We start from the raw sequence: 23,246 nt of genomic DNA, 5'->3' as shown, positions 1-23,246 counted from the left end.
GCGGGGAAACCTGCCGTCCACACCCAGATCATCGGGTCGCTGGCTCCCGGACTACGACCTTCGAGGCCCGCGGACTTTGACCCGAAAATTGACCGCTCCCTCCCCTGAAGCCTTCGGAGAGCCAAAAGGGGGCCTGGGGAGGGCTGACACGTGACGCCAGCCCTCACGTGACTCAGGGTACACATGACTTCCAGTCCCCGGCGCCTCCCGGAGAGCAAGGACGCGAGGAAGCAGAGGTGAGGGGACCTCGGCCGGAGCGGAGCCCCCGCCCAGGGTCGGTGGCGGCGGCGGGGCCTCGGCGGGCGGGATCCGGGCCGGGGTCCCCTCGCGGCGCGCCCAGCTCCTCCTGGGGGGCTGCGGCTCCCGAGCGCCTGGCCGCGAGCGAGCGGGTAAACTGCAGGCGCCGCCACTTCCTCCCGCAGATGGTCCGAGCCGCGCTGCCGCCGCTGCTCCTGCTGTGGCTCCTGTCCTGGGCGTCCCGGGTCCAGGCAGCCCCCGACCAGGACCAGATTCAGTGCCTCCCCGGACTGGCCAAGCAGCCGTCCTTCCGCCAGTTCTCGGGCTACCTCAGAGCCTCCGGCTCCAAGCACTTGCACTACTGGTCGGCGGCCCTGCCTCCCAGGGCGGGCGGGAGGCGGCTGGCAAAGCCCACCCGGCGGGATGGGGGCTGCAGGCAGTTCCCGAGACGACGGAGGGCTCCCGGGAGCGAGCGGGGAGGGCAGGAGGGGCCCTCCGCCCGCACCAACTCTCTCTGACCCCTCCCAGGTTTGTGGAGTCCCAGAAAGATCCAGAGAGCAGCCCGGTGGTGCTTTGGCTCAACGGGGGTCCGGGCTGCAGCTCCCTAGATGGGTTCCTGACAGAGCACGGCCCTTTCCTGGTGAGTCCTCCTGTGACCCAGGAAAGAGGGGAAAGGGACAGTTACCCAAGGGAAAAAGGTGGGGAGAAAAGGGCTTCGTGGTCTTCCAAGTGTCTCCTTCTTCCTGAACCTTGCTGTTTTCCCCACTGTGCTGGGGCTTACTTAACTGTCCTTACCTGCTGGGGGTTGTCCCTGTGTGAGGACCTCTGGCACTGGGGCCCTTCCCCTCCACCCAGTTGGTCCTTGGTGCTCATTCCCTCTCTTTCCTCCGCAGATCCAGCCAGATGGTGTCACTCTGGAGTACAACCCCTATTCATGGAACCTGGTATAGCTGAGCTGTGCGTCCTGCGGGTGTCTGGGCAGTCCAATGTGGTGGGGCCCCCTCTTCACTTCATTTCCTCCTCCCCTCTAGATTGCCAATGTGTTGTACATTGAGTCCCCAGCTGGGGTGGGCTTCTCCTACTCTGATGACAAGGTTTATGCCACCAATGACACCGAGGTGAGTCTGGTGCCTGCCCACCCACTCCAGCTTCCCTGGCCTTCCACTGGGGCGTGAAGAGGGGAGCGGGAACATGGCCTCTGGATCCGTTTCTGGCTGTCATGTGCTATGGATGTGATCCTAACCAAGTCACTTCCTCTCACACCCAGCGTTGGTTTCATTACCTCTTGAGGATTTTTCTAGCTCAGATGTCAGTGCGTCCTGATTCTCTCCATCCTGCCACCCCCAGGTTGCCCAGGGCAATTATGAAGCCCTTAAAGATTTCTTCCGCCTCTTTCCGGAGTATAAGGACAACAAACTTTTCCTGACGGGCGAGAGCTATGCCGGCATCTACATCCCCACCTTGGCTGTGCTGGTCATGCAGGACCCCAGCATGAACCTTCAGGTGCAGGGCAGCTGCAGGAGGGCAGGGAGGCCCCTGGGGACCATACCCTTGTAGTTCCAGGTCAGACTGCCCAGCACCCTGCCCGGCCTGGTCTCCCTCCCAGCCACCAGCGACCCTATCTCTGCCTGCCTGCCTCCCATGACTAGAAGCCACCTGTCGGGCTGCCAGCTCTGTTCTGTACCTTGAGTGACCCCCCCCAACCCACCCCACAGACTACCCAGGGATTCTAGGTTGCAGAAGGTCTAGGTGTGGGTCAGGGAGCTCCTCCTCCTCCCCCCCCTCCAGATGAGCGAGCCCTGGGTGTTTTCACAGGGGCTGGCTGTGGGCAACGGACTCTCCTCCTATGAGCAGAACGACAACTCGCTCGTCTATTTTGCCTACTACCATGGCCTTCTGGGGAACAGGTATGGGAGACGGAGTTGGGCAATCTAGGGTGGGGCCAGTCATGGGATCTCAGGTCATCCTCCAGGCACGATATCCTGGCCCTGCCCTGGCCTATGAGCTAGTGGGGTTGCCAGAAGAATTTGGTGCTAGAAGGTCAAAAGTAGACATGAATGTAAAGGAACTAAGGAGGGCCATCTGTGTGGCATGGACCCAGATCCACACCCTGTGATCTCTTTCCTAATCTCTGCTGACAGATCCCCGGGTCAGGTCCTGGTGGAGGTTAGAGGAAGGAGGGCGCCCACCTCTGCCCACAGCTGAGCCCTTCCCCCATTTCCTGCAGGCTCTGGTCCTTGCTCCAGACCCACTGCTGCTCTCAGAACAAGTGTAACTTCTATGACAACAAAGACCCGGAATGTGTGACCAATGTGAGGTTCTGCCTCTACTTCACCTCAGCCCTGCCCCCCACAATCCTGAAAACGGAACGCCCCCCCCCTCCCTTAGGGACTCCCTGTCCCCTCGGCCCCATTGCTTTTCTGTCCTACACATTTGAGCGATGTGTTCTCTGGAACCCCAGTGAGGAAACCGAGGCCAAGAATGTTTGTCACTTGCCTGAGGTCACAAGGCTAGGGAGTAGTGCTAGGATGTGGACCCAGGTCTGGAAGATTCCTTCCACTGAGCCTCAGTTTCCCTGTGAAAAAAAGATGGGTGAAGGGAGATGATGGGGATGTAAGCGGGAAGAATCTTGGTGAGGGGCCAGGTCACGGAGGACCAGGGGTCTGTAACACGTGGTGTTGTGTTGTCCCAGCTTCAGGAAGTGTCTCGAATCGTGGGCAACTCTGGCCTCAACATCTACAACCTCTATGCCCCATGTGCTGGGGGGGTACCTGGCCGCGTGAGGTAGGTGCCGCTCTGCACCCCCGAGGCCAGCCAGCCCCACCTGGAGCCCAGCACCCACCCCTCCACTTCACTTGCAGGTACGAGAAGGACAGTGCTGTGGTCCAGGATTTTGGCAATATCTTCACTCGTCTGCCATTCAAGCGGACGTGGCACCAGGTGTGCAAGAGCTTGGGGCCCCTTCCCCATGGGGTGTGGGGTATGGCAGGGCAGGCACATTAAGGTCTGACCCTGTATCTGTGCCCCACTAGGCACTGCTGCGTTCCGGGGACAAGGTGCGCATGGACCCCCCCTGCACCAACACCACTGCCGCCTCCACCTACCTCAACAACCCGTATGTGCGCAAGGCCCTCCACATCCCCGAGCAGCTGCCCCGCTGGGACATGTGCAAGTAAGGCTCTGCGCCACAGGTGGCGCTGGGGGGCGAGCTGTGGGGCTCGTAGGGCATCGGCAGGTTTTCCAGGGGTCCTCTGGTTGAGACTTCTCAAAGGCCCATGCAGCAAGGCCACCCGGGGCATGAAAGTCACCTGTTATCCTAGATGTTTTGTAGATGGCCACACTGGCTGTTCACACCGCCTGCTCTTCTGAGCTCAGTAATAGGCACTGCCTGACCTACTCCAGTGCCACCTCCAGCTGGCACAGCAGGGGCCATCCAGAGATGTCCTATGTGGTGACTTTCAAACCTGTTGGTCCCTGGATACCAGATGCCAGTTGCATCCCAGTCACTGTAACAACCAAAAGTATCCCTAGACCTTTCTAAATGGGGGTGGGTCGAGGATCTTTGAGTCCCAGCCCCTGTCCCCAGGTTAGTGCTGTCTGCCTCCCAGGCAGGAACTCGGGGATGGGAGAGAGGTCTGATCTGTTGACGGTTTCTCCCCCTGTGGCCTGTGCACATGCTCCTGGCAGCTTCCTGGTGAACATACAGTACCGCCGGCTCTACCAAAGCATGAACTCTCAGTACCTGAAGCTGCTCAATTCACAGGTGTGTAGGGGCAGCACAGCTGGATTTAATAGCAGCTGTACGGCTCTGGAGTAGCTTTCAGGACTGGGGAAGCTAAAACTCCAAGAGGTAAAGTCCTGTGCCAAGGTCCTATGGGTGGCAGGGAAAAGATTTGAGCCCAGGTTTGTCTCCACCCCAGGTTGCTCTGCTTAGGAGGCTAAGGGGTCTGCAGCCACCAAAGAGCCTTTAGAATGGGAAGAGCTGGTTAGATCTCATCACAATGCAAATGGAGGTCCAGGGCCAGAGAGGGCTTGCCCACAGTCCTGCCAGACCAGTGGCAAGTCCTTTTAGGAGTCACATAGCCCTGGGGGAATTTCTTAAATACCTTTAACTTGATGTCCCAAAATGAGGATAATTATGGTTTAATTAGAGCACTAAGTTGACAGAAAACAGGAATTTCCTGGTCTGTGCTATTTAGCTGGGCCCCTTAAATTCCCTGGAGGCCAAGAGCTTAAGCCAGGGAAGAGGTGGGGCCCAGCTGAGTGGGGTGGCCTGTAATCTCAGTGGCTTGGGAGGCTGAGGCAGGAGGACTACAAGTTTAAATCCAGCCTAAGGATTTAGCAAGACCCTGTCTATAAATAACATCTAAAACAAGAGCTAGGGATATGGTCAAGCACCCCTGGGTTCAAGCTCTAGTACCAAAGCTGGGCTAGGCCCGAGCTCATTCCCCATTGGCCCTGCTCCAGAGATACCAGATCCTGTTATACAACGGAGACGTGGACATGGCCTGCAACTTCTTGGGGGATGAGTGGTTTGTGGACTCCCTCAACCAGAAGGTAAGGCAGGGCTCCTATCCCGGAGGGCAAGTGCTTGGGGTGGCTCCGGTCCACGCTGGGCAAACCTGGAGGGTAGTTCCTGGACTCCAGGTCTTGCTGTAGCTGTGGGCAGGGACAGTGGGGCTACGGGCTGATGTCTCTCCTGGTGGCAGATGGAGGTGCAGCGCCGGCCCTGGCTAGTGGACTACGGCGAGAGCGGGGAGCAGGTCGCTGGCTTCGTGAAGGAGTTCTCCCACATTGCCTTTGTCACCATCAAGGTGGGCTTGGGACCAGCAGGGGACAACTGGGGCCCGAGGGAAGGGCAGAGCCCACCCATCCTTACCCCTGACTCCTTTTACTCAGGGTCACTTCTGGCCCTGTAAGGGCAAGTTTTGGGGGCTCGGGGGAGGCTGAGAATGAAGGAGGAGGGAGGGAGTCATGGGGTCAGAACCTCACAGAGCCTTGTTCCCCAGGGCGCTGGACACATGGTCCCCACTGACAAGCCCCGAGCTGCCTTCACCATGTTCTCCCGCTTCCTGAACAAAGAGCCATACTGAGCACGGGGACACTGGAAGCCCTGCCGTCTGATGTAAACCCTCCCACTAGGAGGGAGCTCCTGCTCTATGCAGGTCCCACTCAGGACTGCCCCACTTCCCACAGCCCGGCCCTGTGCAGGGCGCCTGGGCCCAGCCTCGTAGACAGCCTGGGGACGAGTGAGCACTTTATTCCTATAGCAGTACCTGGAGGGCATGGTGGGCCCTCCCTGCTTAAATGCCCTTCTGGATGTGTGGGTCCTGTCCCGGGACCCCAGCTGAGCTCTCAGGGCAGCCCTTGGGAAGGCGGAGGGGGGAGGGAGGAGGGAGGGGACGGACTACAGCAGATGGATCATTATGAAATTAAATCGCCACGGCTTCAACCACCTCTGGCACTGGGGACTAAAGGGGGAGAGGGAGGGCTGAGAGGGGTGGAGTCCCGAGCGGAAGCTACTAGGGTGGGGGTGGGGCTGCAACAGCTGCTGTGGAGGATGGAGGGGCACTGGATGCCTGGGGGTCCCTGGCGGTGGGCGGAGGAGCACTGGCCGCCTGGGGGTCCCTGGCGTTGGCGGGCCGGTTCTTGTTGATCACCTCTCGCAGCCCTTTAGCGAAGTGGAGGTCAGCGCCAATGGTGAGGAAGCCCTGTGCAGTGGGCAGAGAGGGTCCCAGTCACTCATCCCGTCACTGAGGCCACAGCTTGAGAGAGAGAGCCCGTGACTTTGAGGGGTCTCACTAGTGGGACAGATGGGCAGAGCAGTTCCTTCCTGCGACTCAAGGGGGCTAAGAGGCTTCTGGGCATCATGGGGGGCTGGCATGAAAGAGGAGTAGGTGTGGAGGCTGGGCTGGAGGAGAGCTGCACACCTACTCCTCTCTCCTGCCTGGCCTGGGAAAGGGCCGGGGGGACAGGGGAGGGCTGGGGTGCCAGGGGAGGGCGGGGACAAGCTTCCAGGGCCCTGGACTCCTCGGGAGGGGGAAGCCCTGCCCACCTCCTGCCCCCACGCACCGCATGGTTCTTCACCACCTCACGCACAAAGTTGATGCCCTCGGGTAGGGGGATCTGGACCCCACGCCAGGTCCGTTCTGTGGGTGGGAGCAGCAGGCTCGGTCCTGGCCCACCCAGCTCTCCCCCTCCCCCCCCCCTCAGTACCCAGCCTTACGGTTGAGCATGGGCATCACCCCGACCTGCAGCATGGCCTTCAGAGGGGTCTGGAGCGGGATCAGCTGGCAGGCAAGAGGGGTAGAGAGGGCAGTGCGTGGGTGGTGGCCTCCCTGACTGCCCACCCCCGGCCTGGCCCACCTCCATTCTCAACTCACTGCCAGAGACTCCAGTGCAGACTGGTTCGAGTAGATGCGGAACCTGTGGAGAAGCAGTGGCCATAAGGCTGGGAGTGCCCCCTTCCGCGGGCCACCCTGCGGGAGGTGCCCACCTGTCTACAAGCCTTTCCAGGGGGCACTACCATGCCCCAGGTGTGCATCCAGAGCCAGCCGTGTCCTCTGTGGGTCTCCTCCAGGTCTGCTGGTTTTTATTTGCCAAGCACCTACATATGTGGCTTCTGCTGCAGCTCTGCGGGGGTTACTTACTCGGTCAGACACTAAACATGTTAGAGAAGTAAATATTATCTGAACTACTTTAAAATACCAGTTGATTTGGTCCTGACAACAACCCCAAGAAGCAGGCACTCCCAGGAATTGCACTTCATAGATGAGTAATTGAGGGACAGAGAGGTTAGGTAATTTGCCCAAGATCATACAGCAATAAGTATCAGAACCTGCCTCTGGAATTTAAGTCCCTAACCATGACCCTGCATTAACTCATTTAGCTCCTAAAACAGCACTGTCCACTGTGGAAGCTACTAGCCTTATGTGGCTAATGAAGTATGGCTTTCTGCACTTGAGTAAATGGTTAATTTAAAGACAATAGTCACACAAGGTCAATGGATACCACACTGGACAGCACAGCATGAGGGGTAGATGCTAGCTGGGAGGAGTGGCACTTTACCACCAAGCTACATCCCCAGCTCTTTTTATTTTGAGTCAGGCTCTAAGTTGCTTTGGGACTCACTAAGTTGCTGAGGCTGGCCTCCAACTTGGGATCCTTCTGCCTCAGCCTCTGAGTTGCTGGGATTAGAGGTGCGGCTCAGTGTTAGCCCGGGTTCTGTCTCTGTTGGGCAGGTGTGGTCACCCTGAAGACCAGGGCAAGGAGGTTGGGGCCTGCCCAGGACCTCCCTGTCTACGTACTTGCGCAGGTCCAGGTGTGTGCGCAGAGCCTTGCCCCGGAGTGTCATCTTGGCATTAAATCGGGCGTCCTGAGGGAAAGTGCAGGGTGGGGGCACATCACAGAACTGGGAGATTCACGACCCACTCCTCCCAGACCTCCTGCTGCCCCTGCTTTGGGGCCGCACCATGATCATGCTGGAGAGCTGGACCTCGGGCTGGTTGGGTGGGACCAGGGCGATGGTGACACTGGCTGTGACGGAGATGGTAGTGCCCGAGGGCTTGATGGTGCAGCGTGGGGGGGCCAGGGCCTGCAGCTCCAGCTTCAGCGGGGAGTCAATCACTGCAGGGCTCTGGGGACAGAGCAAGGAGGGCAGGTCACACCAGATCTGTTCCCTGGTAAGCCTCCCCACAGAGGACCGCACACAGCCCTGGCCCTCTGGTAGCCCAGGAGTGACCAGCACCAAGACTGCTGGGTTTCGCAAACCCCTCCTGTGTGCACCCAGCCTTTGCCCCAGGCTGCGGCCTTACACAAAGGGATGCTCCTTCCTTTTCTTCCTAGTATTTTCTCCCCAATATCCAGGGGCATGAATATTCCAGCTTCCTGCTCGCCTCCCAGGAGGTTCTGCAAGGTTTCTCCCAGGGGCCTGGAGGAAGCTGTTCAAGTGCTGACTCACCCTGGAACTTGACCCTGCACACTGCACACCGTGAGCTCCTTTCAACCTCACCGTGACAGCATGTGCCAGGTTTTGTTATTGTCGTTTTTGAGACGACAAACCAAGGCCTAAAGAGGTTGCGTGGCTTGTCCAAGGCCATGTAGGCATTCGGTTGGGGGACAGGGAGGGGACTCGGGCAGTCTGCAGGAGTCCCTGCTCTTCACTGCTTGGACGCCCGCCCGTGTGAAGAGGAGGAAGAGGATCGTCATAACTGCAGCTGGTGTTTATTAAGCACTTGCTGTGTACCAGGTGCTGTCAATTGCTTTACGTGAAAATCCATTTTAATTTTCATGACCACCTTGTGAAGTTGTGTAGTGCAGAGGAGGCCAGGTTCAAATCCAAGTTCAAATTCCAGCGCTTGATTCACAAAATTGAAAATGATAACTGAAAACTTTCAAACTTTTGAATTCCTTCCCCTCTCCCCATTAAACAAGGGGAATTTTTTTTAAATTTTTTAGTTGTGGGTGGACACAATATTTTTAAATCTTTTCTTTTTAGTTATATAGATGGACACAATACCTTTATTTTATTTGTTTGTTTTTTTAATGTGGTGCCGGGGATCCAACCCAGTGCCTCACACATGCTAGGCAAGTGCTCTACCACTGAGCCACAATCCCGACCACAATATTTTTATTTCGTTTACTTATTTTTATGTGGTGCTGAGGCTCGAACCCAGGGCCTCACCTGTATGAAGCAAGCGCTCTGCCACTGAGCCACAACCCCGGCCCTAACCAAGGGGAATTAAAGAATACATTCATCCTCCCTCCTTGCCCATCCTGCCCTATACTTGCAGGGCTTGGGCTCTCTCCCAGCCTCACATGAGCCGCGTGGAGACAGACAGGGCAGGAAGTAGCGGCCCCACTTCACAGACTTGGAATGGGCTTGGCAAGATGGGGACTTGGCCACAGGCAAGAGACCAGGCCTGTCTCCTCCAGGGCTGCCCTGGGGGTCCCCCCTCCACAAGCTGCCTCAAAGGTGTGTAGGTGGTGTGCCCCCCAAGCTTGCCTACACCCCCAGCCCTAGTCAGTGCTCACCAGAAGGACGATGCTCCCAAAGTAGGTGGCCCTGAGCAGCATGTCCAGATCGTGGGGCACCTGAACAGGGAATCGGGGATGAGGCAGGGCCCTCGGGAGCTCCACCTCGACCCTGCCCACCCTGCCAACAGCTCCTCCGGCACACCTTATCTCCCACCAGGGACAGCTGCAAGGCCCCCGCCCGGAAGTAGCTCTCCATGGCAGAGTCAAAGAAGAACTCGGAGAAGGCCACGTACACCATCCGCTCCTCCTCCTGCAGCTGGGGCTCCACCGCCTGGTTCAGGAGGCTCCAGTTCCCCTCGGCCAAGGGGAAGAATGCTCCCTGGGAGGGGGTCAGGGTAGAGTCAAGGCAGACGGCCCCCACCCGTGTCTCCCAGCCCCGGGCCGGCCCTGGGGGGACAGTGGGGTTGCACCGGCTCTGTTCTGGGGGGACCCACAGGCATTGCTAGGAGAGCAGCTGGGCAGCTGCAGGCAGCAACCCCCTCCGACTGGAAAAGGGAAGATCAAGAAAGGTCTCATGAGATGGGTGGCATTTGAGTGGGCCCTGAAAGCTGGCGGCAGTAATAAGCCACTGTTTGTGGCTCGGGAGGCTGAGGCAGGAGGCTTACAAATTCAAAGCCAGCCTCAGCAACTTAGTGAGGCCCTAAGCAACTTAGTGAGGCCCTGTCTCCAAGTAAAATATGAAAAAGGGTTAGGGATGTGGCTCAGGGGTTGAGCGCCCTGGGTTCACTCCCCAGTACACAAAAGAAAAAAAAAAAAAAAGCCACTGTTTTGCACAAGCAGAGTGGTTCCCCGTGCCAGGTCCCATGCCAGCCTCTTGGCATAGAAGGACTCCTTTAATCCACAGGACAGCCCTTATGAGGGGCTTTACACGCTGTCACTGGCCTTTACAAATGAGGAAGCAGGCACAGGAAGTTAAGCCACTTGCATAAGGTCACACAGCTCTTCAGTGGCGGAGCCAGGATTTGAACTTCAGCCATTCTAGCTCTGGAGATTGTGCTCTGAAGTTCTCTGAGAGGAGCGAAGGTAGTAGCCACCTACTCCCGATGTGGCCTTGGGCAAGGGTCATCACCTCCCTCAGCAAGTCTTGACATCCTAAAGTGAGAATAGTCAGCCCTCTGAGCCCACCGAGTCAACCAACTGATAAGTGAGAAAAATTGTGCCGGGCAGTGGCGCACACCTGTGATCCTATTGGCCTGGGAGGCTGAGGAAGGAGGATCATGAGTTCAAAGCCAGCCTCAGCAATTAAGCAAGACCCTTGTCTCAGAATAATAATATAAAAAAAAAAAAAAAGGTTGGGAAGGCTGGGGGGTGTGGCTCAGTGCATAAGTGGCCCCGGGTTCAAGCCCCAGTACCAAAAAGAAAGAAAATACATTACATCTGTACCAAGCCCAGGCAGACATTTTTGGTCTTTATTCTCTACACAATACAGTATAAAAGCTCTTTATACAGCATTGACATTGCGTTAAGGGTTATAAATCTTTATTTAGATACTGAGGATTGAACCCATGAACACTGAGCTACATTCCCAGCCCCTTTATTCTTTATTTTGAGAGAAGGTTTGCTAAGCTGCTGAGGCTGGCCTTGAAATTGCGATCTTCCTGCCTCAGCCTCTTGAGTCATGGGGATTACAGGCATGAGATGGCTTAAAGAATGCATAGAACCTGTGCACGTGCTATACCATTTTATATAAAGGACTTGAGCATGCTTGGATCCTGGGAACAACTGAATAAGTGTTAGCACCTCACTCACAAGGTTGTGAGAAAATGAAATGAGATTATGTACGTAGAACTTTATGTCCATCTCCTTCAGGGAGATGGGGGTAGGCTGTGCATGAGCAAAGGCCCTGGGGTGGGAAGTGAGAGGCAGGAGTAGCTGTGGAGAAATGGGATGAAGTTGGAAAGGCAGGGCCAGATGTAATTAACAAAGCTCAAATGCCAGAGGCAGGAGGTTGAACCTACTTCTGCAGCAACAGGGAGCCATGGCATTCTCAGTAATGAGAGTGGCCTCATCAGAGCTCTACTTTAGGAAGCTAAAATCAGCCATGGGGGTGGGGGGAGGGAGGTCAGAGGTCACACACACCCCAACTTGGGTGGCTCACCCGGAATTCCATGTCTAGATTGCTGCTTGAGACCACAGGATCCTTCAGCAGGGAATAGTCGATGCCCACAAGCTCATCCACAGAACTGCGCACTGCAAGGAGGAGCGCAAGTCGTTCAAAGCTGTGTGAGGTCTGTGCTCAACCTCTCTGAGCTTTCTCATCAATAAATTGGCGATAACTCCTCTTATAGGTTGTTAGGAGGATCCGATTAGTTCTATGGGAAAGCACTCGGGGCCTGGTGTGTAGTAAGTGCTTTTATGACTACTACAAGGGCTTCAGCAAATTGCTAAAGAAAATGGCCAAGGAATCCTCTCCTTGGTTCTTCCTCCTTTCCTCCAGACCCTGGGTGTCGGGCACGATGGGGTAAGATCTCTCTCACAGCAGCCAGGGTCATCGCTGGGGAAAAGGAATCTGTTCTGGAACACCTGTTACGTGCCAGATGATGAAGCCGAGGGGGCTCCAGTGCGCATCCAAGGGGAGGCGCTGGCCACCAGGTGGAGAATACAAGGCCCAGAGGGAAGTGAGTCCTTACCTGAGGTCACCCGGCAAGTCGGCAGCACACTGACCCCAGGACTTCCCACGGCTGGGCCCCCTGGCGTACTGGTGGCAGCCACCCTCCTCCCCACCCACCTTCCCCAGGCCTCCCCGGGCCCCTGGCCCCACGAGCACCGACTCACCAGGCACAGTGTCCAGGAGGGAGTTGAGCAAGACCATTCCCGCGTGGTAGAGCACAGGGCAGATCTGGAAGGCGGGGCCAGAGTCAGGGCCTTCTCAAAGGAGGGCAGGCCCACCCTGCTGCCCCCAACCTGCCCCTGCCCACACCTGCTGGTTGAGGAGGAAGCGCATCCCGGAGGTGATGAACGTAGACAGAAATTCATACACCTTCCTGCAGGAGGGGAGAGGCCGGTGAGCCCAGCCCTGCCCTACCCCATCCAGATCCAGGACAAAGGACAGCAGCCAGAGAAACGGTGGTGACAGGGACTCCTCAGCTTTAGCCTCAATTACCAGGTCCTCCGCAACCAGAGGACCAAGATCCGGCCCCAACCTACCCCCTGCCTGGTTCTCAAGGCCCCTGGCCTGCTCCGGCCTGGCTCCAGGCCCTGCAGGCCCAGTGGCTCCCAGCTGCTCGGAGCATCCTGCTCCTGCGGCTTTGGCCTCCCTCCACCCTGGTGCTCTGCCCTGTGTCCTCCACTCAGTCCACCTAGATCACCCTCTCGGCATCCCAGAGTGCTTTCTCGGTGCCCCTCTCAGGACCCTGGGACGAACGTTTCATGGCTCCAGCTAGGCCCTGAGCTGCTCTCCAAATCCTCAGGCTCTGGCATACACTCGGCAAAACACTGACAGTACACCAACCCAGACGAGGAATCCACCCCCCAGGAGCAGCACAAAGCCCCCTTCTGAGATCAGATCCGGAATTGGGCTGGGCCTGGGGCTCAGTGGTAGAGTGCTCGCCTGGCATGTGTGAAGCACTGGGCTCCATCCTCAGCCCCACATAAAAACAAAGATACTGTCCCCCTACAACTAAAAAAATACATATAATTTTTTTTTTAAGAGCTACTACTTGGGGGCTGGGGTTGTGGCTCAGTGGTAGAGCACTTGCTTACAACGTGTGAGGCCCTGGGTTCGATCCTCAGCACCACATAAAAATAAATGAAATAAAGGTATTGTTTCCATCTACATCTAAAATTTTTTTTTTAAAAAAGAGCTACTAATTATTGAGAACTTAGTCATGCCCAACTATCCATACTAATCTTCACAATTACTCCTATCTAAGTGACTAGCACTTATATGGTCATTTATCATATGCAAGGTACTATTCTAAGTGTTTTTATAAATATTTTGTAAATATTGTGATATTTAATTTAATAATATTGTAAATAATGTAAATACTGTAATATATGTAATACTGTAAATACTGCATTATTATTGTAAATATCATAATGTTTACAACAATATTATAATAATATTGAAAATATTAACAAAATAACCCTTACAATGATCTTATAGAATAAGTCGTATTATCATCTCTAATTTACCAGTGAGGAAACTGAGGCACTGAACTTCGATGACTTGCCCAAGTTCACACAGCCAGTTGGTGGAGCTAAGATCTGGAGGCTGTGGGTCTGACTTCTGAGCCCTGCATGATGCAAATGGGCTGGGGGGCTCAAAGGGGATGCAGGGGGGCGCTCACTTGAAGGTTCCGCCGAAGACCATATGCATTCTGGAGACAGAAGCCTGGCAGGAGACATTGGACACTTTCATCCGACCAGAGGAATCCTGGGAGAGCTGCAGACCCGTGTGGATGGACACACCCTCGGCAGAGGCATTGATGTAGCCTCCATCATAGCTGCCATAAGGAAGTGGCTGTGAGCCTGAGCGAGTCTGCACGGCCCTCCAACCCCCCATACCTCCATCGTGATAACTACATCAACTTTTGTTTTGTTTTGTTTTTAATTTTGAGACAGGGTCTCACTAAGTTAATGGGGAGGCCTAGAAATCTCAATCCTCCTGCCTTAGCCTCCCAAGTTGCTAGAATTACAGGTGTGCACCACTGTGCCCTGCTTGAACCTCTTAATAAGGCCTCATTTCTTCATACTTTACCAGACATCCTAGTAAACCCTCCTATGGATATTTATAAAGTAGACACGATTGTTCCTCGCGTATGGATGGAGAAACTTAGAAAATGTAAGGGGTTGCCCCAGGCCCACAGTACCCCGGTGCAGCTGGCACTCCCTCCACCCCGCCGAGGGTCAGTGTCCTCACAAGAACCAGTAGAGAAGCTGTCTCCGAAAGCGCAGCCCCAAGGAGGCGTTGGTGATTTGTAGCATAAGCTCCTGCTCGGGCTGGAAGTGGAGCTCAGAGGACGTCAGCTGCAGTTCCGTGACCCTCACCCTGTAGGAAGCCCCAGGGTCAGATCCAGATCCAGGGCCAGGAGAAGATTCCACCCAACCACAGGAAAGCCATTCTCTCCTCTTCCAGTCCAGCGGGGACGCTGGTGGGTGGCCTGGACTTGAGTGGCTCAGAGATTAGCTCCTGCTAACCTAAGTGTTAAAAGTAAACTTCACCCATCTTTCTCCCTCTCTGTGGCCCAGGCTGGTGTGTAACTCTTGAGCTAAAAACGATCCTCCTGCCGCAACCTTCCTAGCTCCTGAGTAGCTGGACCACCATGCCCGCTAACCCCACCTCTTAGAAGTCTTGTTGCTTGCACCCCCTCCCCTGCTACACCCTCCCAAGCTAAGCTCTGCCCGTACACCAATTCTCCTATCCCTCCTCTCCTAACTCACCTTCCCATTAGCTCCAACCCATGCCCTGGAGTTCACTCTCCTCCACTGCTAAACGCCTCCTCTCGGCCTTGCCAGGGCACTGGGGCGAGGCTTCAAAACCACCGCCTGGGTTCGTCTTGGTCCCGCCCACATCCTCTAGACCACGCCCACCTCCTGTCCCGCCGGAGGTAGCAGTCTTGGCGGTTACCTTGAGGGCCATCCTGTTTAAGTCCCGCCCTTTCAATTTGGCCGCGCCACCAGCCCCTCGGCCTCGATCCGTCAGCGCCCCCTCCGGAGGCCGAGGGCGCCGGACCGTCGAGGCCCCGCCCCGGCCCCGAGGCCCCGCCCCGGGCCGACTTACTCGGAGATGTTGTAGTAGAAGTGTCCCTCTTGGCCCCGCAGGTCTGGAATAGTGATGGTCTCCAGCTCTTGCTCCAGAAAGCGCAGCCCTTCCTGCTTCACTGAGGCAGCAGTGAGACCCTTAGCTGCGCGCCCCCCACGGCGACCGCTGCCGCCCCCGCGCCTGCACCCGCGCCTTACCCAGTTCCAGCGCCTTGGAGGTGACGCGGATCTTGCAGCCCGGGAGCTCCGCGCGGGCGCCTGCCAGCAGCGCTAGGAAGAGGGCCCCGAACAGGGCCATGGCCAGCGGGCCTGAGGGTGGGAGGGGTCGCAGGGATCGTCTGGGCTGCTAAGACCCGCTCCTTGGATGTCCAATAAGAGGGAACTGGGCCGGACCGTTACACGCTTATAACTCGCCAGGGAGCTGGGAACCAATAATCTTGCCTCCATTTGGCAGATGCAGAAACTGAGGCTCAGAGAGGCCATGAGACTAGCGCTTTGTCTACCGAAGGATTTGGGCACCGGGAAAGGGGCATTCTCAGTTCCCTCGTGCAACCGCCGCGTGACGAGTTTGGACCTCCGGGGAACCAGCCCCCATCCCCCCAACAACCTCCCCTTTCCCCTGGAGACCGGCGGGCTCTGGCTGGTCCGTTGCCGTGGCAACAACCGCACGCGCATTCCTGGAGCGAGGTTTGGGTCTCCTAGGTCCCCTGCCGCAATGGCCAGCCGGGCCGCGGGCTCCGAGGTCTCCCGGTTCCCTCTGGCCCTAAATCTCTCCCATTGGAGATTCTGCCTGGTGCCCCCATCTCAGCGCCCTCCTTCGTCGGCTTTCCTCCCCAACCCGGGTTCAAAGGACCTCGCCGCCAGGGCCGAGGTGGGATGGGGACCTGCCCCAACTCACTAAGCGGTGGAGCTGGGGCACGGCGCGGTCGCGTGGGGCGGCGGGCAGCGCTCGGATCCGTGCGGCAGGGTCTGGCGGGCAGCGCTCTTCCAGCGCCTTTATAAAGCCTGGCCTCCGCGACCCCCCTCCTCGCTGCAGCACTCCCCTCCTCCCTGGGGGCTGGGAGGGGACGGGGCGGGACGCTGGCAGCCGGGAGGGTGGAGAGGGTTGAACCGAGCCCCGTGACAAGTTCGGTTGCTGTCGAGACAAGTGGGGGACTGAAGCCCCGCAAGAGGGAGGGAAGTACAGGAGCAGGCCTGCTCAAGCACAGCCATCGAATTCCAATTACTCATCTCTTCCTGCACCATCTTCCTGCATGATCTTGGCCAAATAGCTTCACTTGGGTCGCTGAGCCTCAGTTTCTTCATCCAGCAAAATATGAGTGACAGTAAGAACTATTTCTTAGGCCTTGCCATCCTGGCCTAGCTTTGCTGTGGAGTCTCCCAATCGACCTGGGGACCTTACTACCCAGAGACCCTTCCCATTTGGGAAAGCAAGTCCAAACAAGTGTATCAGCCCAGGAAGGCAACACCCAGGGGATCGGAATCACCCTAGAGGGGGGTCTGCTGTTTCCTTGGACCCTGGTTTGGTGAGTCCTTGGCGCTAGGTGCTCCGGACAGTACTCCTGTTTCCCATCTACTGCCTACAAGGTTCCAAGCACCTAGGACAGGAGTAGGTGCTGCTATCTTTTTGTTGTCAAATAATGAAACAGAAAAGGGGAAGGAGTCTTAGCACCAGGCACTCATCTAGCTAGGATGAGCAGCTGGCTTCAAAACTGACTTGGGAACCCACTCTGTGCCAGGTAAACCAGGAGAGCTGGTCACCCTATATCTCGGCCAACTTATATAACTTTCCTAACAACCTGTGGTGTCACTCTTATGAGCTCTTTTTGGTGGGAAAGATTGAAGCAACTTTGTGACAGTGTTTATGGGGGAGTGGGAGGTGGGTTTTATAGCCCATTAAAGTCAGGCTCAGTGGTACTCGCCTGTAATCCCAGGAACTTGGGAGCCTGAGGAAGGAAAATAACAATTTCAAGGCCAAACTCAGCAATTTAGTGATACCTAATGGGCATTAGCTTTTCCTCCCAAGGAAATGCCCATTATAGACTTCAGCCACTGCACCCAACTTACCTGTTCTTTTCTTTGCTGAAATGCAAGCTCCATCTTTGTATCATTTTTATCTCTTACAGGGTCTTGTTCCCTGTAACCCATTGTCCCTACAACAGCTCCTGTGAGCACTCAATAGAGCTTTGTGTCCTTGGACCAGTGTTTCCACAGCCCTGGGCCTCAGTATCCTCATCTACAAAATGAGGATAATCAGGGCACCTCCCTTTTCGGATTGCTTGTGGGCATTAAATGGGTCGTTGTGTTGGAAGGATTAATAAGCAGTTGGCACTTAGTGCTCAAAAAACTCGAGGTACAGTCTGTAGCATTAATGGGCATGGCTTTTTAGCAAACTGAAGATGAAGTTCCTGCCTCTGTGCTCTGGCTTCCAGGCATGTGATAGGGCCTCTCCTGGTTCATCTCTCCTCTCAGCCTCTTCCTTCTGCTTCAGCCACACTGGCCCTTCTGTTTCTTGCTCGGGGCCTTTGCATGTGTCCATTCCTCTACCTGGGATACCTGGGACACTTTCCTGCTTGAACTTCCAAGGCTGGTTCCTGGTCATTCTGGGCTCAGCTTAATCGTGTTACTTCAGAGATGTGTCCCTCCCTGCCTCTCTAGCAGTTCCTCTCAATCAGTCGGCCTGGTTCATTTTCCTTATAGATCTTACTACTTTGGGGAGTGGGCGAGGATAACTGGGGATTTAACCCGGAAGCACTTTACCACTGAGCTACATCTCAAGCACTTTTAAATTTTAAATCTGAGACAGGATCTTGCTAAGTTGCTAAGGCTTTGCTAAATTGCTGAGGCCGACCTTGAACTTGCAATTCTCTTACCTCAGCCTCCCAAGTCACTAGGATGACAGATATGTTTTGAAATATTTTCTTGTGTATTTGTCTGTCTCTGTGAGAGCTGGGATTTGTTCAACACTTTATCCCTAGTGCTTAGAACAGTGCATGGCACACAGAAGGTGCTGAATACATATTTGCTCAGTGATGGAATTGGTTTGGAGCCCTGGGATACCCTGGGGAGAAGGCAGGACCTAGAGCACCCTGGGGTTCTTTTCCTCTGCTGCGCCTTGTGGGCCTCAGCTTGGTGGACTCAAGCACAGCCTGGAGCTGGGCAGTGGGGGAGGAGGTGTTACGCAGCGAGCAGAATGACAGACCACCACACTTATGAAGCCAAATTGAAAGGGGAAAAGCCCTTTAATGAGGGTGCCAGGCAAGCCGTTGGGAGCGGGCCAGCGCCTCCCAGAACTCCCAGCTCCTGGATTTTGAAATATAGAGTTTATAAAGGCAAAACCCACAAAAACCACAAAGACAGTTGAGCCAGATGTAAGTCAGAAAAGACCTTGTTGAGACATATTTTGGTAACATGAGAGAATGCTTTGGATCATCCATCTCGGAGTCGTTTCTGTGGTACATCAGGGCCTTAGTCAGGGGCGGCAAGGTCCTACTGTACTGTCAGCACAGACACAGCGTCAGGAGGCTGGAAAGAAGACATTTTAAGCAAGCATAAAATGGAGGCAGGTCAGAGCAAAATGGCATTCCTTTGGTTCTTTTCCATTTCAGAGGTGCCCTGATTCCAGGGACCTGCCCACTCAGCCTGCCTCTCTCCATTACCTGGGTTTCCCTTTCTCTCAGAACCATCCTCAGGCCAGCTGCAGTGGTGCACGCCTGTGAGCCCAGTGACTCCGAAGGCTGAGGCAGGAGGATTACAAATTGGAGGCCAGCCTCAGCAACTCATCGAGGCCCTAAGAAATATAGCAAGACCCTGTCTGAAAAATAAAAAGTAAAAAGGAGTGGACATGTGGCTCTGTGGTAAAGTCCCTCTGGGTTCAATCCCAGCACCAAACAACAATTGTCCTCAGCCCTCACAGCTCAGAATGATGTTGGAGGACGAGCTTTGGTTGTGTCCCTGACCCCAAACTTCTTGGCTTTGAAGGATGACAGATGAGAATCTCCAAATCCCTTCCACTGAAGAGGGAAAAGGAGTATTCCCAGCACTCAGAGGGACTGGGAAGAAATCCTTCCTACATTTTAAGTAAAGTACTCACCGTGGATAGGAATTTGTATTTTGGAGGTGCTTGATCTATCTACAAAGAAAAATTAGGAATTAATTTATGATAAAATGTTCCTAGAAATCTTTTTTTAATATTTATTTTTTAGTTTTCGGCAGACACAACATCTTTGTTGGTATGTGGTGCTGAGGATCGAACCCGGGCCGCACGCATGCCAGGCGAGCGCGCTGCCACTTGAGCCACATCCCCAGACCTCCTAGAAGTCTTCATTGTGTTTATTTTTTAAAAATACTGTAATGTTAGACCTTTGTGCAGGAAGTAATTAAGGTACATAATTATTATAGTTTAAAAGTTGTACATGGTAAGACATTGTTTGTTTTTATGTATGTTTTTACCGAATGATCTATTCCCCACCCCAAGGCAAGCATGAATAAAATCAGGTTGAATGTAGCATGCGCATCGCAGTCTCTTAGGATCTGTCCGTCTATTTTATTTTACTCAGTTCGTCTGTATCTTGGATGTCCTGTTTGAAGAAAAAGGACAAATAAAACATGGCCAGCAAAAGAAAGAGATGCTTTTCAACATCTAGAGTGAGACCCAGGCAGGAAAGCCCGAAGTGCTTGGTCCAGACAGACGTGGTTCCAGTCCTGCTACTTCAAAGCTTTCCGGTAAAGCACCAGATGGTTCGTATTTCGGGCTTTGTTGAGTCCACCACAGCGTCTCAGAAGCTGACTCCAGAGTGTCCAGACAGCAGGCTGCTGGCTGGAGTCACTGCTCAGCCCTGGTTCACCAGCATTTGTTCTAGAGGAAATAGAAAAGCCAATCTGTTCTGAGCTTCAGCTTCCACCTCTGTAAATGGGGATGATCTGTCCTGGGGAGTAGTGAGGAATTTTTTGTTTTGTTTTGTTTCTTGGTACCATGGATCAAACCCAGAGGCGATTAACACTGAGCCACAACCCCAGCCTTTTTTATATTTTATTGAGAGAGAGGGTTTCACTAAGTGCTGAAGGCCTCCCTAAATTGCTGAGGCTGGCTTTGAACTTGCAATCCTCCTGTCTCAACCTCCCAAGCCACTGGGATTGTAGGTGTGAGCTACAACCCAGCTAGAAGTGAGGATTTTATGTGATTAAAGCATATAAAGTGCTAGAACTACTTCATGGTGTACCAAAGGCCCAATTAATGATTCTGATAATTAGCCTTAACCCGTTGTTAACAAGCAGAAAGTACTTTGCAAACTCTAATTCACTTACACCTGGTAACATCCTGTAGGTATCACCAGCCCCCAGATTACAGATGAGGCAACGGAGACCAGAGAGGTCAAGTAATTAGCTCAAGTTGGTCTGGCTCCAGAGCCCGTGCTCTCAACTATCCACTCTGTGTATTTTTTTTTTTTTTGGTATGGAGGATTGAGCCCAAGGGCACTTAACCACTGAGCAAAATCCCCATCCACCCACCCCACTCCCCGCTTTTAATGTGTTTTGTTTTTAGATAGGGTCTTTTTTTTTTTTTTAGAATTTTAATATTTATTTTTAGTTTTTGGTGGACACAACATCTTTGTTTGTATGTGGTGCTGAGGATCGAACCCGGGCCGCACGCATGCCAGGTGAGCGCACTACCGCTTGAGCCACATCCCCAGCCCCTAGATAGGGTCTTGTAAGTTGCTTAGGCCCTCACTAAATTGCTGAGGCTGTCCTTGAATTTGCAATCCTCCTGCCTCAGCCTCCTGGGCCACTGGGATTACAGGTATGTAATCCCACATCCAGCTCTTTCTTGTTTTTTTGTTTTTGCTTTGATTTGTTTTTTGAGGGAGTTTTTATTGTTGTTGTTGTTGTTAGTTGTAGTTGGACACAATACCTTTATTTATTTTTATGTGGTGCTAAAGATGGAACCCAGGGCCTCATATGTGCTAGGTGGGTGCTGTACCGCTGAGCCGCAACCCCAGCCCCTGAGGGAGTTTTTATTCCTTATTTTGAGACAGCTAAATTGCCCAGACTGACCTGGAATTTGTGATCCTCCTCTCTTAGCCTCCCAAATTCTCCCAAATTGCCGAGATTACAGGTGTGCACCACTACACCCAGCTTCCCCCAACTTCTCTGTTTATTACCCCAGTTAATTCTCTCATCCATCCCTGTGGAGAGCTAGTATTGCCCCTGTTTTGCAGGTTGGAAAACTGAGGTGCAGCAGGAAGTAATACCTGGTCCAAGTACGTAAGCACAGGTGACAGTGGCCATAGGATGCCAAGCTGGGTTTCTGCCCAGGATGTCAGCTGGGTCACCTGGCTTGCTTCTCCTGTCTCCAGCTGTGTTTCCTTTGGATCTCCGCCTAGCTTGGAGAAGCTGCATCGCTCTTGGCTCCTCTCCCCTCTGACCGTCCCCAACCTCCGTGCCCAGCCAAGCTGCTCCTCAGGAAACGGCACCACCCCTGCTGCTCACCCTGCCGGGCCAAGAGCACGCAGCTCATGTGTCTGTGTGGGTCATCCTGGGTGTGCCCAGGACATGTGACAGGGGCTGCAGTCGGAATGAGGGAGAGGCCTGAGGGGGACACATAGCAGCCCAGGAAGAACATGATTACATCTGTTCCCACAATGTAAACAGCTAGACAGAACAAGCCCCTTGGGGACTGGACAGTTACCAAATAGAGTAAAGGGGAAATATAAGACTTGGTGGCTGGGGCTCAGCGGTAGAGTGCTCTCCTAGCACGCGCGAGGCCCTGGGTTCAGTCCTCAGCACCACACAAAAATAAATAAAATAATGATATTGTGTCCAACTACAACTAAAAAATAAATATTTAAAAAAAAAAAAAGACTGGGGCTTTCTAAGTTCAGCCGGGGCAGAACTGTTGGCTGAGTTTCTGTGGCTTCTAAGGCTAGGAAGAGACCTGTCCCTGTGTTCTCCTTTCTCATTTCCTCCTTGAAGACAAGTTCCTTTATCCAGGGACAGAGCTGGCCACCTGGTCCCTGAAGGACTTTCCAGGTTTGAAACTCAAGGACTGTGAGGTTTCTGACAAGGTGCTGCTTCCCGGGCCCTGGGTCATCTGCACTGGTACCTGCCCTCTCGGTCTTGGCTTGAATGTCGACCTGGAGCAGCTCATTTTCCCTGTGATTTCCTTTTTTCTTGGTTCCACACATCTTTCTAGGCCTGTGTCAGCTGCTGGTTGACGCTGATTTACTCATGGGGGCCAGTCTCTCTCTCTGTTCCTCTCTCTCTCTCTGTTCCTCTAAGGTAACTGTCGGTTTCCTTACACTCTGCATGGGTTTTCCAGCCTCAGATTGTTTGGAGAAAGGGATGGGGCATCTGTAACGGTGCCACCTAGATGGCTGGATTTCATAAACCAGTTGACATTTCAAAGTGACTGAAGGGAGGAGGTGATAGTGGTAGGTTCTTTTTCGGGGAGAGGGTGCACTGGAGATTGAACCCAGGGTGCTTTACTACTGAGCTACATCCCCAGCCCATTTTATTTTGAGACAAGGCCTCACTAAGCTGCTGAGGCTGGCCTTGAACTTGCGATCCTCCTGTCTCAGCCTCCTGAATTACAGGAATCATAGGCGTTGAGCCACCACTCCTGGTGGGACTATTTCTTTTGATAATAAAGTTAGGTCCATCTTTAGCTTAAACTTGTCTTCTTTTTGGAGGGCCTTCCTAAAAGTTGCAAGAAGCAGCCAACATCTTCCAGCACCGTTTCCAAGATGCCCTAATACTACAGTCTCTGGAGTCCCAACACAGCATGTGCATTGGTCTAACAAGGACTGCCCACTCATAGCCGGCACTCAGGACACCGCAGCCCTTTGACCTTTCTCCTCTTTCCCATGTTTGAGCAAGCCCTCCCCCACCAGTGTAACATGCTGTTCCTCTCTCTCTCTCCATCCCAGAGCAGAGCCCTGCCCCTCACACAGTGTTCAAGTCAAACATTCTTGCCCCTTTTATCCTATGCTTCATGTCGGCAAATCCTGGTGTCTCTAACTCCAAAAGATGTTCTGCATTCCTATACCTGTCCCCACGAGCACCCACAGAAGTCCAGATCACTGTCCTGTTCTCCTGGGCAACTGGCCTCATCCCCCTCCTCATAGTTCCTACTGAAGGGCTAGTTTCTCTGTACCAACCAAAGTGATCTTTTGAAAAATGCAAGCCATGACATTTTTCTACCCTTTTCAAACTCTCCATTGGTTCCCCATGGTGCACAAAATTCAACCTGGATCTCTGGTCGTGACCCCCAA

The 23,246-nt window shown here is 54.1% G+C and overlaps 2 protein-coding genes and 1 long non-coding RNA gene across 10 annotated transcripts; 2 read left to right on the top strand and 1 right to left on the bottom strand.

Annotated features, from left to right (window-relative positions):
* Window positions 1-90: 90 nt before the first annotated feature.
* Window positions 91-5,692, top strand: Ctsa (cathepsin A). 2 transcript variants are annotated; one of them, XM_005325248.5, is made up of 15 exons: window positions 91-236; window positions 423-601; window positions 766-877; window positions 1,131-1,181; window positions 1,269-1,355; window positions 1,585-1,740; window positions 2,053-2,144; window positions 2,465-2,549; window positions 2,930-3,021; window positions 3,099-3,177; window positions 3,270-3,409; window positions 3,925-4,000; window positions 4,705-4,794; window positions 4,947-5,051; window positions 5,247-5,692. In XM_005325248.5, the coding sequence occupies exons 2-15, from the start codon at window positions 423-425 to the stop codon at window positions 5,328-5,330; spliced, it is 1,428 nt and encodes a 475-aa protein (XP_005325305.2). In that variant the 5' UTR covers window positions 91-236; the 3' UTR covers window positions 5,331-5,692. The 2 variants fall into 2 exon arrangements, with proteins under 2 accessions (XP_005325305.2, XP_077908187.1); XM_078052061.1 differs by having other exon boundaries at window positions 167-274.
* Window positions 5,482-16,008, bottom strand: Pltp (phospholipid transfer protein). Of its 7 annotated transcripts, none has more exons than XM_040274077.2 (16): window positions 15,875-16,008; window positions 15,175-15,285; window positions 14,996-15,095; window positions 14,135-14,263; window positions 13,563-13,718; window positions 12,194-12,257; window positions 12,049-12,112; window positions 11,372-11,463; window positions 9,416-9,592; window positions 9,271-9,330; window positions 7,709-7,873; window positions 7,545-7,612; window positions 6,621-6,663; window positions 6,464-6,527; window positions 6,293-6,386; window positions 5,482-5,948 (listed from the first exon to the last, which is right to left on the bottom strand). In XM_040274077.2, exons 2-16 carry the CDS (start codon window positions 15,272-15,274, stop codon window positions 5,894-5,896), a joined length of 1,431 nt encoding a protein of 476 aa, XP_040130011.1. In that variant the 5' UTR covers window positions 15,275-15,285; window positions 15,875-16,008; the 3' UTR covers window positions 5,482-5,893. The 7 variants fall into 7 exon arrangements, with proteins under 7 accessions (XP_040130011.1, XP_005325306.1, XP_077908186.1 ...); XM_005325249.5 differs by having other exon boundaries at window positions 6,310-6,386; XM_040274079.2 differs by having other exon boundaries at window positions 5,757-5,948; window positions 6,489-6,527.
* On the top strand, window positions 15,090-21,835 carry LOC120886172 (uncharacterized). The gene is made up of 2 exons (XR_013439882.1): window positions 15,090-19,701; window positions 21,195-21,835. It is a non-coding gene; the product is annotated as an uncharacterized LOC120886172 (long non-coding RNA).
* The last annotated feature ends 1,411 nt before the right edge of the window (window positions 21,836-23,246 follow it).

Source organism: Ictidomys tridecemlineatus, chromosome 5 (genome assembly GCF_052094955.1).
Source record: "Ictidomys tridecemlineatus isolate mIctTri1 chromosome 5, mIctTri1.hap1, whole genome shotgun sequence".
Taxonomy (NCBI): domain Eukaryota; kingdom Metazoa; phylum Chordata; class Mammalia; order Rodentia; family Sciuridae; genus Ictidomys; species Ictidomys tridecemlineatus.
Note: the sequence above shows the minus strand (reverse complement) of the source record. Positions and strands in the feature narration are given on the sequence as shown.